Here is an 18108-nt window from a genome sequence, read left to right as displayed (position 1 = left end):
ACAACCTAACACTGAAATTCAGTCATTGAAAAATCAATACTTTCACAGTCTGAAATGAAATGAATTTTTTCAGTGCTTTTAAGGAGTAAATGCTTTTATCAATTATAAAAGCAGCTCCTGAATGTTGTTTAACCCATATGTACAGTTTTAAAAATCAGAAAACATTTGAAAACTGTATATAGAAATGAACTCCAAATTTGCCACTGAAGTACTCGGGTGAAGAGGATGATATCACTGTGTGGTTTCCTAATGTATTGAGATGCTCTTGATGCCTTACAGTGTAATGAAAAGTGCAAGGATAAAGAAGAGTGAGGAATTCATCAGATCTCTGCTAAGTTTTCATGACTTGATGATGGTTTTCAAGTAACTTGCAAGAATTTCAGGGGCCTCAGATTTCATCACATGTTCCCATTTACCGTTGTTTTTATACTTCCCTAACCTGTGTGCTGTTCCAAAAAGGTAGCAGTTGTTTGCTCACTTGTAATTGTGGAGCTTTACCACAATAAGTTGTTCGCAATTTTTTTAAAATGGTAACAGATTTGTGTTGTGCCACAGTGGGTTACTGTGTTTTTCGCGGTAAGTCTGGGAATCCCCATGCAGTCATCAACTGCCATTTCATGAATGTCTGTCTGTCTTTTCTACTGCATTTAGTAGTAGGTTCTTAAACAGAGAGCTGCTTAATACATCGTTCCTGGAGTAGTATTTATAACTGTTTCATTGATATCTGTTTGTCTTTTTTTGGAGCTACCAAATACAGCTAGCAGGACACACACTGATCTTGCAGCCATCTAGTGAGTGGTATATAAACCTGTTCTTGACTCTGTGATAAGTCACCTGATTTCTTTGTGTCCCTCTTTCCTGTGCTGTTGAAAATTAATCTGTCCTACCTGCTTTGCATAAATCAGGGCCCCCCAAAATACTTGGAGATCAAATATGGCCTCCAGGTTTCTGACTATTATCTTTTCCCCAAATCTGATACGTGAGAACAGTGCTACCAAATTACCTCTTCTGGGAACTTTTTCTCAGATGCAGTAGAAGAAATAATTGTGGCTTAGACTGTGTGTATATTTAGCAATTTTATATATGGGACATCTTTTATTCTGGCAGGTTGCTAACAGTGCACTTAGGACAAATTATACGGCACCCATAATCTTTATTACTGTCTCAAAATCTACAATATTTTAAAGACTTCATATATTGTATGTCACAAAGGAAAGAGGTAGGAGCCTTTTGAAAATACCCTGAGAGTTTACCACCATTGTGCTGGTGCATTATTTTTATACATTCGGTGTCAGTATCTATTGAATAAAGATGTTTCTCTTTGGCCCCTGTTTTATCTTTAAAGAATGACCTGATATAGCTTTCTGAATTTCAGACCATTTATTTATTAATTATGCTAATGAAACTGACTTTGGTTATCCAGTTGATATAGTAGTCATCACCAATGTATCCAAGAGATTTTTTTTTTTTGGTAATTGTCTTAGTTAAAAAGTTTGTCATTAAACTTGTTTATTACTAAATAAGAACCTTATTACTAAAGGCAGCAAGAGCTATTGCCATCCAAGCATGAAACATACTACATTTAAAAACCATTATTTTTTTGACCAAATTAAAAATAATTATCGCAAGTTCTAGAAGAAAATTAACTAATCGTACTCTGTATTGCTGCATGGAATGTGAAAGTTCTTTGGATCCATAGTGATTCTAGTTTCAGAATAATTTTGTGAGGGTTATTTTTTTTTTTTCCTGCTTCTTTTAGTTATTGTAGTGGATGCAGCAATACAAATTTTACTTGTATTTTGGATGTCTATCATAAGAAACCTCCAGCAGACTCCATGCAAATCCTAAAATTATTCCAATTATTATTATTAAAGATTCCAAGTTATTAATGAGTAGTTGTCTTTTTCACATATATACATACGAGACAATCAAAAAATACTACTATTTTCAAAATGTTCAGTAAAGAAAAGAAAAAATAAAGGTGAATGATGATATTCACAAAGCTTTCAGATTTTTCTTTTGTCCAACTCACTTTTCTATGATCTCTGGTTTTGGGAGGGATGAAGATTTCAAATTTTTAAGATACATTTTGAAAATAGGGGAGGTAGTTTCAGTTTTTCCTGGGTTTAGTTGTCATAAAATACACAAAATATTAGAGAAGCTTTTACAATAATAATGTGTTCTGGATTTTAATTTTGCTTTTAGCTTTCTAATATTGGATGATAGTGATAGAGATTTAAATAATGCTAGGTGGTTTTCCCCCAAATACACTGTATGTAATATTTTTCTTTCAAGGGGAAGTACAGGGAGGAGAAAAAGGTAAGACCAAAATGACATTTTTTTTAGCTGTCAAAGAATACATTTCAATCAAGTGTCAACCATGGATCTTGGTACTTGACTGCATTAGTATGGGTATTTTTATTCCTGAAAGAAAGGTTTATTACAAAGTAATTTATATTCCCTAGCCCAGAAATAGAATTGGTCTGAACACTGAAGTCCCGTAGAGCTTTTGAAGCTGGGACATGTAGCAAAGAGCATTTCAGACAATTTTAAAGAAACAAAAAGAAACACTGGTAAAAGGAATGAATTCTGAGTCATCAGCTGTCAGTATTGAAATACATTTTTCTCACATTGTGCTATAATTGCTGGCTCTATTAATGTGATGTGTATTATTGCTGTGGTTATTGCTGATGTTCCACAGTCAAATAATTGTAATCTTTTCTCTTTGCTTTATCAAGCAAATTGACATTTTCTGGGTTGTTGGTTTTTTTTTCCTTTTCTTTTTTCTTTTGAGTCAGGATGTTCCTCTGTGCCTTTCAGAATGGGATATTATGGCTTTTTCACTTTGAGATTACTTTTTGCTCTTCGCTTTAACCCCAGCCATATAATTTTTTCATCCTCATTCCCTAAGGGACTTTTCAAACCTATTTGTCGTAGCACATTTAAAGGTATAAACAAAGTAGTAGCTTCTGTTTTGTTCCCCATCCTGTTTCCAATGTAACTTCAAAAATAGTATTCTGGCAGTTATATATTAGTATTTTCTATTGTTGAACTGACCGTTGTATGGAAAGCCAACACAAAGTGTGAATACCATAATTTGAAAGTCAGTCTTCCAAATAGACCATAAAGAATTGATAGAACTTTCCTGTTTTCCGTCAGTGTTGCACACCTTTTATTGTTTCACATAAATGAAATATTCATCCAAGATGAGTATCCAAGATACTTGCTATGCTTGTAAAATATCAGAACATGAATCTGTTCCTTGAAGTTTATGGATTACCTAGTTCTCTGTAAGATTTTACATTAATTTTATGGTTTTTTAACTTCTGAAGTAGTCCAGTAGTTGTCTCTTACTCATAAAAAATTGTCATTTGAATAATTTAAACCTTCAACTGCTAGCATCATCCAGAATTCTTGGCAATTAAGTTAAATGCCTAACTGGACCTTTGACAAAGTTAAAGGAAAAAAAATTGTTAGTGTGTGCTTTAATATCTGCTTATGATGTTTTTATTATTCAGACTTGGAAGTGCATTGTGTTAAGACTTTATAACCTTTACTGTACAGCTTCACATATGAATCTTAGCTGGACTTTTGTCTTTTCAGGCTTTCCTTGTCTCCATTTTCAAAGTCTCAAGTAGTTATCTCTGCGAGCCCAGTTGTTTCTGCTAAGTACTAAACAATGACAGCAATAGACAGCATGGACAGCAATAGAATCTATTTTGTTTCTGTAGTGGTTTTTGCTTTTAAGATTGCTTGTGAGGGTGGGGTCCTAGAAGGCAAAAGTGTGTGCATTTCAATCATAATGAAGGGAAAAATAAGCATTAAAAATTCTTCAAAGAGTCTGAATAAAAAAATAGAAAGGATGCAAACCATTCCAATGGTCTGTCTTCTAGTACTGTGGTATATGGATGGCAGGATGATTATTTACAATGTTTATGACTTCTATAAAAGATCAATTTTATCATCATTCTTTCCACTAACTTTTGGAGAGAATAAACGAGCAATCTGAATAGAAGTTTTTTGTTATTTAGAGCATTGCTGTATGAGAAATAGTGGTGTCTTCTTTCAAACTGCCTAGGCAGTTTTCTAAAAGGGTACAGTTGACTTGAAATCCTGTTCTCATTTTCTAACGGTATCTAAACCAGTATTATTTGTGCTTTCGTGTTGTTTTCTGTAATATATGTTTTCTGTATTCTGATGATGTGATCTTTGAGGGTCACTGAACTGTGAGATTTGTCTCATTGTGGTTCTGTTACTGGCCTGCAGAGTAGTTGTGAATGAGTCAATTCTGCTTTCTGTGCCTCGTTTTCCTTATAGCTACGTTATGTGAGTGATACTGACTTGACCTGAGAGTGGCCTTGTTGGATGAAAATGAGTTTTGTCTGATCTTGTATCCTGTCTCTGAAACTTGGTATGAGATACTCAGGAGAGATAGTAAGAACAGCACAAGCATATTTTCCCAAGTTATTCCTGAGCTTCCAGCAATTTGAGGCTCACAAATTTCTTGTCCAGATGTGGTGGTTCTGATATTCTTATGTAGATTTTTTTCATATGTGCAGTTTCCCCAGCTGGGTTTTGAAACTGTTTTGTAAAACTTGTAAATTGTAAAATTTGAACATCGGGAATATAGGCAAAGTTTTAGAAACTACATCATGTGACGAGCACTTATTTTAGCTTCTGTTTACATCAGTCCACTGGTGATATTCTTATAGGATCAAAACAGCCCTGTATTTGAACTGTGTTTTGGATACAGTGATGAAGGAATTAAACTTTATTATTTTACTTAAAAATGTATATAGTTTTTCATAGGCTGATGGAGGAGATCAGAAATCATGCAAATACATTTTTCGCAAATAAGCATGCCCATTATATTAGATTAAGTAGAAATAAAATTAATTTGATTCATAGTTGAAATGTATATATGCTTGAGCTAAGATGAGAAGGAAAGGCCAGAGATGTAGGCAGAATTTATTCTGCTACCCAGTGGCAGAAAACTTTGTACTACTCCAGGAATAAAGTTTTCTGCTAAGTTTTCCTATGTTAAGGAACCGGAAGAACAGCAAGGCTCTTTAAGAAGTGAATTTACCTTTGCAGAATTAAAACCTGGGGGCTTTAGGTGCTTCCATATTAATGATTAGCTTTGGTAATAACTTTAAAATAATTTGATGTATGAGCGTATAATTCAGTGTTCTGTTTGGCTGAAAATCTTATTCCCAGGCTTGAGAACTTTCACAATTATGAACATGGCGGGGGGGGGGGGGGGGGGGGGGGGGTTGTGTGTGTGTAGAAATTGTATCTAATGTTCATAGGGCTAGAAGAAATGGTAAAACTACCAGTCTCCTCATTGCTGTTGTAATGTTTAGATAATACTAGAAGAGTTCTTAGAAACAGGAGTGAAGTCTTTCAGAAACTATTTCGAATGTGGTTTGAAGTTTAACTACATATTTGTCACAGCATAGCATATGCTACAGGCTACTGAGTTTCATGAGCAAGGTAACAAAGAAAATTGCTTTTTGTTACTCATTGCCTGTAACAAAGACCTGACTAATTTAATAGTTATGCACAGTGGAACAAAAGGAGGGCTAAGGTGAATCTCCATCCCTTATTGGATGCAGGGGGAAACATAGCGACAAAGGACAAGGAAAAGGCTGAGGTACTTAATGCCGCCTTTGCTGCAGTCTTTAATAATCAGACCAGTTGTTCTTGGGGTACCCAGCCCCCTGAGCTGGAAGACAAGGACGCGGAGCAGAATGAAGCCCCCATAATCCAGGGGGAAAGCGTTAGTGACTGGCTACCCCACTTAAACATACACAAGTCTATGGGACTGGATGGGATCCACCCAAGGGCACTGAGGGAGCTGGTGGAGGTGCTCACCAAGCCGCTTTCCATCATCTATCAGCAGTCCTGGCTAACCGGGGAGGTCCCGGTTGACTGGAAGTTAGCAAATGTGATGCCCATCTACACGAAAGGCTGGAAGGAGGATCTAGGGAACTACAGGCCTGTCAGCATGACCTCGGTGCCAGGGAAGGTTATGGAGCAGATTGTCCTGAGTGCCATCATGTGGCATGTACAGGACAACCAGAGGATCAGGTCGAGTCAGCATGGGTTTATGAAAGGCAGGTCCTGGTTGACTAACCTAATGTCCTTCTATGACAAGGTGACCTGCTTAGTGGATGAGAGAGAGGCTGTGGATGTTGTCTACCTGGACTTTAGTAAAGCCTTTGACACAGTTTCCCACAGCATTCTCCTGGAGAAACTGTCTGCTCATGGCTTGGTTGGGGGTACTCTTTGCTGGTTAAAAAACTGGCTGGCTCCAGAGAGTTGTAGTGAATGGAGTTAAATCCACTTGGTGCATGGTCACAAGGGGTGTTCCCCAGGGCTCAGTATTGGGGCCAGTTCTGTGCAATATCTTTATCGATGATCTGGATGAGGGGATCAAGTGCACCCTCAGTAAGTTTGCAGATGACACCAAGTTGAAATGTTGACCTGCTGGAGGGTAGGAAGGCCCTAAAGAGGGACCTGGACAGGCTGGATCAATGGGCTGAGGCCAACTGTATGAGATTCAACAAGGCTCAGTGCCAGGTCCTGCACTTGGGTCGCAACAACCCCATGCAATGCTACAGGTGTGGGGAGGAGTGGCTGGAGAGCTGCCTGGTGGAAAAGGACCTGGGGGTGTTGGTTGACAGCCGGCTGAATATGAGCCAGCAGTGTGCTCAGGTGGGCAAGAGGGCCAGTGGCATCCAGGCTTGTATCAGAAACAGTGTGGCCAGCAGGACCAGGGAGGTGAAAGTGCCCCTGTATTGGGTACTGGTGAGGCCGCACCTTGAGTACTGTGTTCAGGTTTGGGCCCCTCACTCCAAGAAGGACATGGAGGTGCTGGAGCGTGTCCAGAGAAGGGCAACAAAGCTGGTGAAGGGTCTGGAGCACAAGTCTTACGAGGAGCAGCTGAGGGAGCTGCAGTTGCTTAGTCTGGAGAAGAGGAGGCTGAGGGGGGAGACCTTGTTGCTCTCTACAACTCCCTGAAAGGAGGTTGTAGTGAGGTGAGTGTCTGTGTCTTCTCCCAAGGAACAAGTGGCAGGACAAGTGGAAATGGCCTCAAGTTGCACCAGGGGAGGTTTAGATGGGATACTAGGAAAAATTTCTTCACCGAAAGGGCTGTCAGGCACTGGCACAGGCGGCCCAGGGAAGTGGTTGAGTCCCCATCCCTGGAGGTATTTAGAAGATGTGGTGCTTAGGGACATGGTTTAGTAGCGGACTTGGCAGTGCTGGGTTAACGGTTGGACTTGATGATCTTAAAGGTCTTTTCCAACCTAAATAATTCTATGAATCTATGAGTCTATGATTTTTTCCCCTTGTACTTTTTTTGGTTTTTCTTTGTATACTAGTGGGTGGAACAAGTTTTTTCATCAGAAGAGGTTTTAAGGCAGTAACTTATGTTGTTATGATCAGGATTTTCTGACATGGTTTGCATTTCAAGTATTCAGTATCACTATAAATCAAAAGATACAAGTTCATGCTATAGTCCTGTGTGCTACCTGGCTTGAAATCACTGAAAACTGAAGAAATACATTAATATGCATATTATTGTGGAATTATTGGTTGGCTTTTCCTGCTGGGCAGCTGTTGGAACTAATCAGATTGTGCCTAAAAGCGTAATAAGGAAAAACTTCAGTAATGCTTAGCCCTCTTGGAAGCTCTGTCATTTCAGCTGTCATACTTACTTTCACTAATTTAGTCTAGGTTTTCTGTTTTGTTAAAAGCCTTAATGCTGAATTTCAAAACAGATTTAATTTAATTTTACATTTTACAATGGGTTCTTTCACATATATCCACAGTAGGCCTCTTCTTACGGTAAAAGTAAAGTAAATTGAGGGTGGAAGTAGAGTTTTGACTCTGTAGGTAGAATGCATAACAAATTTAGCAACCTGTTTTATAGTGTCACCTTAGGAAGTTTGAGATAGTGCTCTAAATTGTGAATCTGTGTAACAACTGAAAACTATTTTGTTGTAGTGAGCAGTCCTGCAGATTTCCATGAACAAATTGATTCAGTCCTTTCTTGGAGAGTACTTCTTTTGTCTTATTTCAGCATATGTGAATTTGATGTCTAATGACAGATGTGGTCGTTGGTAGAATGTCCTAGGCATGTTTTAAAAATAGTAATGTGCCTAACAAAAATTTTGAATTCAAAATCAACTGTTCATTTAACTCGCTGCTTCATAAACATAAGAAATTGAATTCTTGTTCGTAGCTTAATAGCTTAATGTGCAAGAATCCTAACAATACATTAAACCCTTTAAAATAAAGAAATAGAAATTAAGTAAGTGTAAAAATCAAGGTATAGTCTAAATCTTTGTGTCTAAGTTAAAAATTGTTTAAGGAGTGTTTAAGTTAAATTGTTTGAGGTGTGTGTTGTTTTCCATGCTGATGGTCAGTTTCCCAGTTGGTGGACATAAGTTAACATGTGTTTGCTGGATTTTAGGTTGATTTATTTTAATAGTTTTGGTTTGGTAGATTCAGTTGTTTACATCATATTTTTAGAATATGAAGGCTAAACTTCACATTGAATTATTCAGAGCATGTTATCACCCCCAGAGGGTGCTTTCTTACTACCATTTTCCTGATTCTAACCTGTGTGTGCCTGAGAGATGCTGTCTTTGTTAGCAAGTGTGTCAAAGCAAGATTAATTCTATGGGCGTTGTGCTGGTTCTTTAGCCTGAGGTTATTATCATAGTGGAGTAGTTATGAAGAATCTAGGGAAAGTTCTCAGTTCTTTTTTGCCACACTGACACCTTGGTGGTTGAAATAATGTTGGTTGCCCAAAAGGTGTTGATATTTTTCACTAAGGAAGAGGCCGCAGGTCCAATTTCTGTGTTCATACTACGAAGTTTTATTGTGCCACAAACAGCATGCGTACTGTTATTGGAAACATCTGTTTTAGGACAGTGATTGAATTAACCTCAGGAAAGAACTTTGAGTGGATCCAGATCTGGGAAAGCTTGCTTTTTGTCTGACTTGGATTACACGAGTCGTTACTGGACAGAAATGGCTTCAACTGTCTTTGCTTAATTTGCTTTTTCTGGAACAGTACAGTTTGTGTGAGGTCAGTCATATTGCTAAATAACACTTCAGCTATTTTGTTTATTCTGGTGTTAGCTTTCCTGTAGAGATACGCCCCCATGATTCACTTTACTGCTAAGATTAACCACTCTATCTATGCAGTTTTTCTCATGAATTGTGGGAGAGCTTGTCTCAGCCTCAGAGGATAGATAGTTTATAATTTATTGGAGGATACACGTTACCTGGTGGGACTAATCTGTATCTTTTCAATAGGAGATGGATATTGTATTTAAGCTGGTGTTCTTCATGCTTAAGTATTCGCTTATTGTGTTCTATGGTTCTATGGGGTTTTTCCACATTTTTTCCTGTTGGGAGGAAAAACCCCTGCCCGTCAGCCAAAGTTCATAGTGTATATTCAAGACTGAACTGCTACTAGAGAATCTGAACAGTGAACAAAAACTTAGCAGAAAAGCTGGAATGGAATGGTGAGTGTTTGGTGTTTCCCCTGTAAACATGCCATTCTAATCTTAATTTTATTTTCTTTCTTGCAAATGAATTGTATCAATTTCATCACTGATTTTAAGTCTGAGAAATAGCAGAAGTCTTATTCAATTAGAGTAAAATTGGAATTTTATTTTTGTTTTTAGAAAGGAATATATTCTTGAGTATAAGTACTTACAAAAGTATGTATCAAATATGCTTTTAAGATTTTTGATCCCAAACAACTCACAGGGAAGCTGTTTTTAGGAATATAACTTGTTAATTAGAAAGTCATGACAGTTTATAAACTAGAAGCTTCAATACACACAGGTAGCATGAGATTTCTTTTCAAAATCAACTTTCAGAGTCGAGTTACTGCCTTACAGTAAGGAAATGTTTCTTCCTTTTTATCTTGCTTTTGTTCTACCGATTCAGATAAATAGACGTGAGTTACACTGGAGGAGGAAGATGACAAGTTGTCTTCCCGATAAATCCGTCACTGGAAAATACATTTTTGGTTTATCCCCTACATTCCCTGATCAAAGTGGTGAAAAGACTTTTATTTAATGAGTTTTAGAATTCACTCTCTCTGGAACTATTTTTAGTACTTACTGTCACTCTGTACATCTTCTCAGCAACAGTATCTGATTTATTACTTTGAAATTGCAGTATTGTTTATTATCTTCCAATGTGTAGTGAAGTGGCTCCTTGCACTTACGTACATCATGCACTTTTACAGTTTAATATGGTAGTTGCACTGTTATTTTCTGAGTAATACAAAAAGGATAAGTTTTCACTATTTGGAAAAGCATAGCTTCATTTCTTTCAAAAGCAAAAATGATCCTGTGGTAGTTAAATGTCCCACACAAACTTGGTCTTCTTTTGAGTTTTACAAAACCCTGCAAAGAGTGGAGGTCTTGAGAAAGGCTTACTATCGTGTTCATTCAGCAGTATTTGCGACAGGTCTACAATTCCTAAAGCCTGTTTGTGGAAGCTGGGGGAGGTCTACTCAAAATGAAAGAAGTGAACTCTTTTATATTGGTTTTATTCTCATTCTGTTACATTTTTGCCCATATGAATTCTGAATTTTCTGCGTTAAGGCTGTGTATTTTTTAATGTCAAAATTCATAAAGCAGTGATCCACGCACATTAAAGTATGGTCTCTGCATGTGAAAGAATGTCCTTGTGGTGTAAATCCAGAGAACATGTTATCTTATGCATTTATTTCCTTTGTGCTTCTGGATGCTAGGATCCCTGAAGAGAAGGGGGTGTGTGTGTGAGATACTCATGCCATTCAGATGAAAGTTTTGTCAACATTTTTTCCTGAAAGTGTAAACATAAAGGGAAGATACAGTGGGTTTGCTCACAACTGAACTTTAGTTTAAAAGGGCCTCAGATCAAATAAGATAATCTTGCTAAATCACTTCTTGGAAAAACTACAGCATTAGAGGTTAGGATATGGATTTGTCTTAATGAAGATGCCATGTATTTAAAGAAATAAGCTGAAATCTTGTGTGTGTGTGTGTGTGTAAGAGGGAATAAGATAATAACAATATATTAATTTAATGAACGTTGGTTTGCAAATATTTATGTTCCTTTTAGGAGCATAAAGGTTTTCTCTTTTATTTTTTGTTTTTCCATTTGTCATGAGCCAAATCCATACGTGTCCATCACCCCCAGTTCCCACTGAAATTACTAGAAGCTGAGGATACTGGACAGTCTCTGCTTTAGGGTAAAGGAATTTTCAGAAATGTCCCACTTGTTTCTATTTTCTTGTATACAAGTGGCTGAAAGTACTGATCTGGTTATAGAGCGGGTAGCGAATAGGAGGACATTACAGGTTCACACTGCTCCAACAGCAATACAGGACTGTTAGCTGTTGCCTCCAAAAGCACAGTGAGGCATTAGAGAATTACATCACTAAAACACGTACTCATTTATTTCTCTTTTTTAGGGATACTTGGTTCTGTTCCTCATGCTGTTCTCAACTAAGGAATTGAGCAAATATGTAATTGTCACGCATATATAATGCAAGTATCAAAATTCACTTGCTGAATATATTGTTGCCTAATATAAATCCTAATTTTTTTCTTCATTTTATATCTATAGTGTGACTCCAAAGACAGAGAACATACTGAAGGACAAGTCAGGTATCTCGAGCTTTATCTAGATGTGGAAACACGGGAATTCAGAGCAAAGCTCAAACATATTGAAACCTTAATCTGAACACCTTCAGATGTGTTAAAAATGTAGTTTCCTGTTTAACGGGATGTCTGTGAATATTTCTGAAAAACTATAATGGAGGAGATTAAGAGGGGAGGTTACTTCCCTAATTTCTTTACCTGCAGCTATTGACCTTTCTTCTTTTGGGAAGAGCATCTCTAAATGAAAGCACTTTTGTTTAAAGTTTGAAATTCTAAAGTTTAGTTTCTAAAGTTTAAAGTTCTGAAGTTTAGTTTAAAACTTGATTGGTAATTCAGAAGTGGCTGACTCTTTCAGACAAGTTACAAACCTTGGACAACTGATGAAATATCCCTGTACTTCAGTCTCCCATCTTTAGATAGTGGTACAACTATTCATGTAGCAGGAGTATTGTGAAGATAAGTTCCTTAAAGTTTTGTGGTGCAGCTGCATATTTTGCTGAAATATATAATTGTATGTCTACACTACTTTGTGCAAGACTATTCAAGTGACAGCCCGGTTCCTGCTGCCACTTTTTTGTAAGCAATTATCTTGGTAATTTTATAGCATGTTAATGCAGTAATGTGGATACACCATCACTCCTACCCTAGTTTGTAGAGGTATGTGAAGTGAATTTTTATTAAAAGAAAAACTTACGGGTTTTTGTTTTGTTTGAGGTTTGGTTTGGTTTTTAATTGTAATCCATGGTTCAAAAGAGAAGTTAGATTTCATTAAAAAAAAGGTGAAACAGCATTTCACAGACCGAAGATGTAATATGGGAAGAGAATTGCTCTTGAAATGTGGTGCAGTCTTGAAAATGTTAAGTGTGTGTATTGCTACTTTCCAGCTCTCCGTGTTCTCTCCCTTGTAAAGCTTGTAGATTAAAAATATTAACACATTTTAGGTATAGAGTTTCAGGCTTGCTTTAAGTGTAGACTGGACAAATTAGGGCAGCAAAAAAGTAAATATATTAAAAATGTAGTATTCACTGTCTCTAATTGTTTCTCCTTAATGGAGGTGAACATGATCTAATAAATATATTCTGAGAACTGGATGTCAAGAATTGAGGAGGATGCAAAAATATTCTGTCTTAGAAAAACCTATCTGTCTATCTATCTATCTTATATCTATCTTAGAAAATAAAGTTGACAATGTTCAGAGTATGACAAGATTGAAAGGAACTCTTTACGGAAAGGAACAAATCATCCGAAAGGATTAAGGAGGCTTGAGCGATGTAATTGTTAGAACTGTTTAAGCCTTTTTGTAGTAACATTAAATTCAGATTTCCAAGGAAGTAATTTTGTGTTTAGGTATACCTCCTAGCCTTTTTTTTTTTTTTTCCCCTTCAGAAGATCAGTATTAAAAGCATTGATTGTCTGCTTCTTCATTCCATATTATACTTTTTACCGTTCCTTTCCAGCATGAAATGGTTCGTTATTATCCTCATGTTCTATCGATCCCATCTACAGCATTTTCACTTTCTGTTTGCTTCATAGGACGAATAAGGTTTTGTGTGTGGTTGTATATATGGAGAGGAAATCTTTGGCAGTGCTTTACATTTATGGAAGCTCTTTTATAATTGGAGGTGGAAAAAATAGCAAGTTATGATGTAGACATTGCTAATAAATGATGTCCTTAACTTTTACGTAGGGATGGAGCTAATTAGGATGCTGAATGCACAGAACTCACTTTAGGTTCATGCATGATTGGAAGCTTCCAAGTCCTACTTTTACTGTGGATTTGAACCTGTAAGCAGTTTATTCAGAGCTAAGCTTTGGCTTGCTTCAAAAGAAACCATGTGAAACAGTGTGTGATACTAACAGAAAACCATAAAATGAACAAAACTCATAGGAACCTTGGCCTACAAATTAAAAGTCTGTAGTTGTTTTGACAAAGAGCTAGTGTTTCAAATATGTAAGCAACTTTGCATCTGCTGAGTTTTGCATTATAAAAATTTCTTACCTTTATAATTTTATTTTCTCCTTTGAGGTACTGTCACTCAGTTCATAAGGTAACCGTTGGTATTAATAACACATATTTCAAGTACCTTTGGGTTGTAAGCTGTGTGATGTGATGAGGGTAGTGACTGTGCGGTCTTTAAACAGGACAGCTGTCCAACAAATTTTAATCTTCTAGAATGCTTGAACACATGAATTGCACACTGTCTAAGTAACAGCAGACAAGGGACCTTTATTAGAGCTACAACACTTAGGATATTATAGATCCGAGTGTACTAATATGCACTTATTGTAGGAACTTACATCCATTATTGCCTATCATGTAGAATATTTTGTGTTTAAGGCTTTAGCTTGGCTTTGGGAATTCACATTTTCACATCCAAAGTATCACTTTTGAAAGAAAAATGCAAGTTTAATTTTCAGCTTTCATTAAATATGCTGTCTGCTGTATAACTGTTGTCCAGTTTTCTGCATTAGGAATTGAAATTGTGCTACTGTACTCTTTGGTAACATAACACTACGGTTATAGAGCAGTTCCATATGTCTTGACAAAAATGGACAAGGAAACAGTAGCTGGGACCTATCTTGTAACTTTGCAGGAGACCTGCAAAGGTTTTCTGTGTTGCTACATCTGAAATAACTAGCAGTTAGCAAACATGCATTGTTTTCTGGACTTCCTGAAAAGATTTTAGGGTCCTTTGGACACAAGATTGCATCACAGCCAAAGTTTTATTATTAAGTGATTACTTTAATGAATTAGTGAATTACTTTCTAATGGTAAGCTGATCTTTTTATCCCCCCCCCCCCTCTTTTTTTTCATCTTTTTAACATTTAGTTCATTTTATTTCCCAGTATTGCTGTATTTGGCCTGCTGGAATTTAGCTGCTCTAAATCAGCTTATTTCAGGCAGAGTAAGATTTTTCGAAATAATAGAACTAGCTGATTTTTAGAGGATTGTTGACACGTAATAAATAAGCGTGCACTTCTAGCTTGTTGCAATATTCATTGAAATGAGTTACTGTAGAACATTAGTAAAAGTTTATTATATGCACGTTGTCTAGCCCTTGACTTTTGTTTAAGATTCAGTTGAACTAAAGACATATAGCCTATATTGTGTTTGTCATTTACAGTGCATGAAGATGAGTATTGATAATAAGTATAGGGCAAAGTTGTAGACACAAAACCATGAGCTGTCTTTGCTTGTGTGTCTTTCTCTAAAGGTTCGGAATACTCTTCTTGAATGAAGATTGAGGACAATGTTGATCTATTCTTTGTCAGTTGACAATGTATAGTTATTATATACAATTATATAATTTGTAATGTTTTAAGAAATAATCACTAATAGACTGTCTTAACTTCAGAGTATTTTGTATCACAAGCAGTCGTTTTTATACGGTTATTTAGCACTTTCTTTCCCTTCCCTATTTCTTTGAGAAATTACTGTGTTCTATGAACTTACTGGTCTGAAAGTTTAAGTTCGTAAGATGGTTTGAACACAACAGACCGTGCCACTGTTGTGGGCATTAAAAAGAAGCTGGTCTTTTTTCCCATTCCTCTCAACAATGAAGCCCACGTTACAATTTGTGGCCTGAAAGAACATGGATTACAATGTCCAGGTAGTCAGTACCCCATGGGTTTAACAAAACACTGTGGTGAGATACTGTGGTACTGCAATATGTATGTCTAGAGGCAAGTTATGTGTAGTCTTTAGGTGCGCTTTGTCATGTGCAGTCCTGTCCGTAATACTAGAAGCTCTTCTAGCATATCACATTAAGTGTCCATGTGTCATGATTATGTATTTATTAATCTATCTAAATGTTACAATTTTTAAAAAGCTCTCTAATTTTTTTTATTTACATGACAGCCCAAAACAGCTCCGAAAAGGACATTTGGATCCATTACAAATGAGCAGGTAAATATATGGTAGGGATTGTTCAACAAGAGTAACAGTTTCATTATTTAGAGACTATTGTGTTCATGAATCCACTGAAAAGGATGTTTTGAAAATTGAATAAGGTAACAGAGTTGCTTATTGCCCTGAGAAAGAATCTTGTGATCAGGGCCAGAGCCTCTTAAAGCTAATCCTGGCTCTGAGATGGGCATAACCTTGTTTTGCCTCAAATAGTTAGGTTACATTGCTTAAAGTGTCTTTTTAGATTTAAAAAGTCAACCTTTTTTATTTCTCCCTCCCATCCTTCTGTAGTGGTGGAGATAATAATGTAGCAGATTATTTTTACCAGTCAGTCATTTTAATGGCGAAAGGTACTATATAAATGTTAATTATCTATTATGCTTTTCCTATGGACTCATACCCTTCCTAGTGTGAATGAAACCTTCAGATCACTGGGCTAATGTGGTGACTGAGGTACGGTTCAATCCAAATAACAATCTGACCCTCATGGAAATTTTCAGTGAGGTTTTAATGATGATAGAGCCATTTACTTCAACATCAAGAATTTAATCCTGAGGGGTTTTCTTCATGTTTCTCTCAGGATTTTTAACTCTCAATTTCTTTGCTCATAAGGGAGAGAATTAGATATTTATAATCTTAAAAATATGTTTCTTGAATGTTTCGTATTTTTTTGGAGAGTTTAGAATGGGAGAGCTGTCTGTTCTTAGAAAATGCGTTTGTTAAAATGCAGCATAATGTCACACCTAACCTTATCCCTTAAGCAACATGAAATAGGCTTGCTTGAATTAGGAGAAACTATAGTTTTCTGTAGTGCTCTTTTTTTTTTTTTTGTGGTTTAAAAATGTGTATAAACCTGTAATAAATAGCAAGAAGTACTCTTGGATAATATTTTTCCATAGAAAATTACTCAAGTGTTAATAATTAACTTGGAAGAGATCTTTGCGTTCTTTTCTGTTTCTCCAGTAGTGTACTGCTAGTGATGGGGAACTGAAGCTCTATATTTTATATCAAACTTGTATGCTATAATGAAAAATATCTTTCTTATACTTGATAGTTAAAGAAAAGCAGAAATGGGTATGCATATGTATAACTGCATGTATTCAAAGTCTATATGAAGTGTTTGTTGTAGTTGTGGGATCTAATGACAGAATAATCAGTGCCCATCTGTCAACTTGTGTACAAATAAAGAAGTAAAAGATAGCTGACAGGTTTTTTTTTCCCCTCTAGCTTCTGTTACTTTTTTTTCTGGAAATCTATGTTAAAGCATAGAATATATAATTCGTTATTTCTCAGTAATTATGAAATTTATTGCAAATAACTGCTAGCCAGATTGAAGATGAAGAGGAAACTCACAGTCTGCCTTCATGAAGAGATCAGCGTAGAATTACCATTCTAAAATTTAACCTAATTGGTTCACAATGTGTATCTTGATTTAGAAATTATTTGGAAGGCTTATATTTTCATATGCCTTCTGCTAAAGAAGTCAAAGCTGTATTTGTTTTATTGTTTCAAAATGTGTTCCAGTTCATTTTAGACTGTCCCTAGTTGCAACTTAATGTTGTCCCAAATACTGTGCAAGTGACACAGTAATTTTTGAAATGTGGATGAATAGTTCTTTTCCATTAAATAAATGATTACTTATGTAGGGTCAAATTCTGTCTTTGAGAAAATGAATCAATGAAAGAGTACAGCCTTACACAGAATTAGACCTATAAATGCATTCACTTAACGGTGGGTAGCAAGATACAGTGAGTATAAATCTTTTACAAATAATGATAAACAAGGAACCTTGCACACTGGGAACGTTTTCTTTCCCTTTGGTCTGAAGTGTATCAAATCAGTTTAGAACGCACATAAAATTACACGAGTAAAGGTGAGACAAGCACCAAACAGAGAAAGAACGAGTCTGGATGCAGTTGTTCATTATTACAAGTATGACACACAAAAAGAAAATCCTGATTAGTCAGCATCCTTGTCGATGCTTTCTTTTTCTGGTCATCCTATACATTCAGCTTTAGTGATCTGCATTCTAGCTCTGCCCTTACAGAAGACAGGGCTGGAAAACTGCCTTTACATCCTTTCTTTCTCTGAAGGGTTGAGAGATGGGAGGAAATAGAATAATTGTGATATTCTTAATCCCCGCTTGTCTGAGGAGACAGCAGAAGAGGGTAATCAAGTTCTAAATTCCAATCTTTATTTTAGCAGACTACTTCGTCAACACTAGTGTTTTAAAAGAAGCTATGTGTGTGCGATACATGTAGCATTTCTTCGCAATTCCAGGAGTGTTAGTTGTTCAACAAACCCCATGAAAAAAAATCGATTATTTTCAAATTGATCCCATAGTTCTGTGATATTTTTTGAAATGAAAATAGGTTGTCTTTTCTCACTGGGATTGTAATTTTCACTACAAATATAAAATATATAATGATGAAGAAAGGAATAGCTTTAATGAGTTTTTAAATATATTTCTAATAAATTGTTATGACTTAGTTTTGCCTGTACCATCTAATGCCTGAATTA

General features: G+C 36.3%; 1 protein-coding gene across 1 annotated transcript in view; it reads left to right on the top strand.

The window, feature by feature from the left end:
• The window catches only part of PCDH11X (protocadherin 11 X-linked), a 464470-nt gene that overhangs the window by 21388 nt on the left and 424974 nt on the right, over window positions 1–18108 (top strand). Inside the window, exon 3 of the mRNA XM_087749107.1 lies at window positions 15541–15588. Coding sequence (XP_087605233.1) covers window positions 15541–15588 — 48 coding nt within the window. The remainder of the gene's footprint in view (window positions 1–15540; window positions 15589–18108) is intronic.

The sequence above is a fragment of the Nipponia nippon genome, unplaced genomic scaffold, assembly GCF_047370975.1.
Source record: "Nipponia nippon isolate SJK-2023a ecotype South Korea unplaced genomic scaffold, ASM4737097v1 scaffold_12, whole genome shotgun sequence".
In the NCBI taxonomy this organism is placed as follows: Eukaryota; Metazoa; Chordata; class Aves; order Pelecaniformes; family Threskiornithidae; genus Nipponia; species Nipponia nippon.
This window is presented reverse-complemented; position numbering and strand designations above follow the sequence as displayed.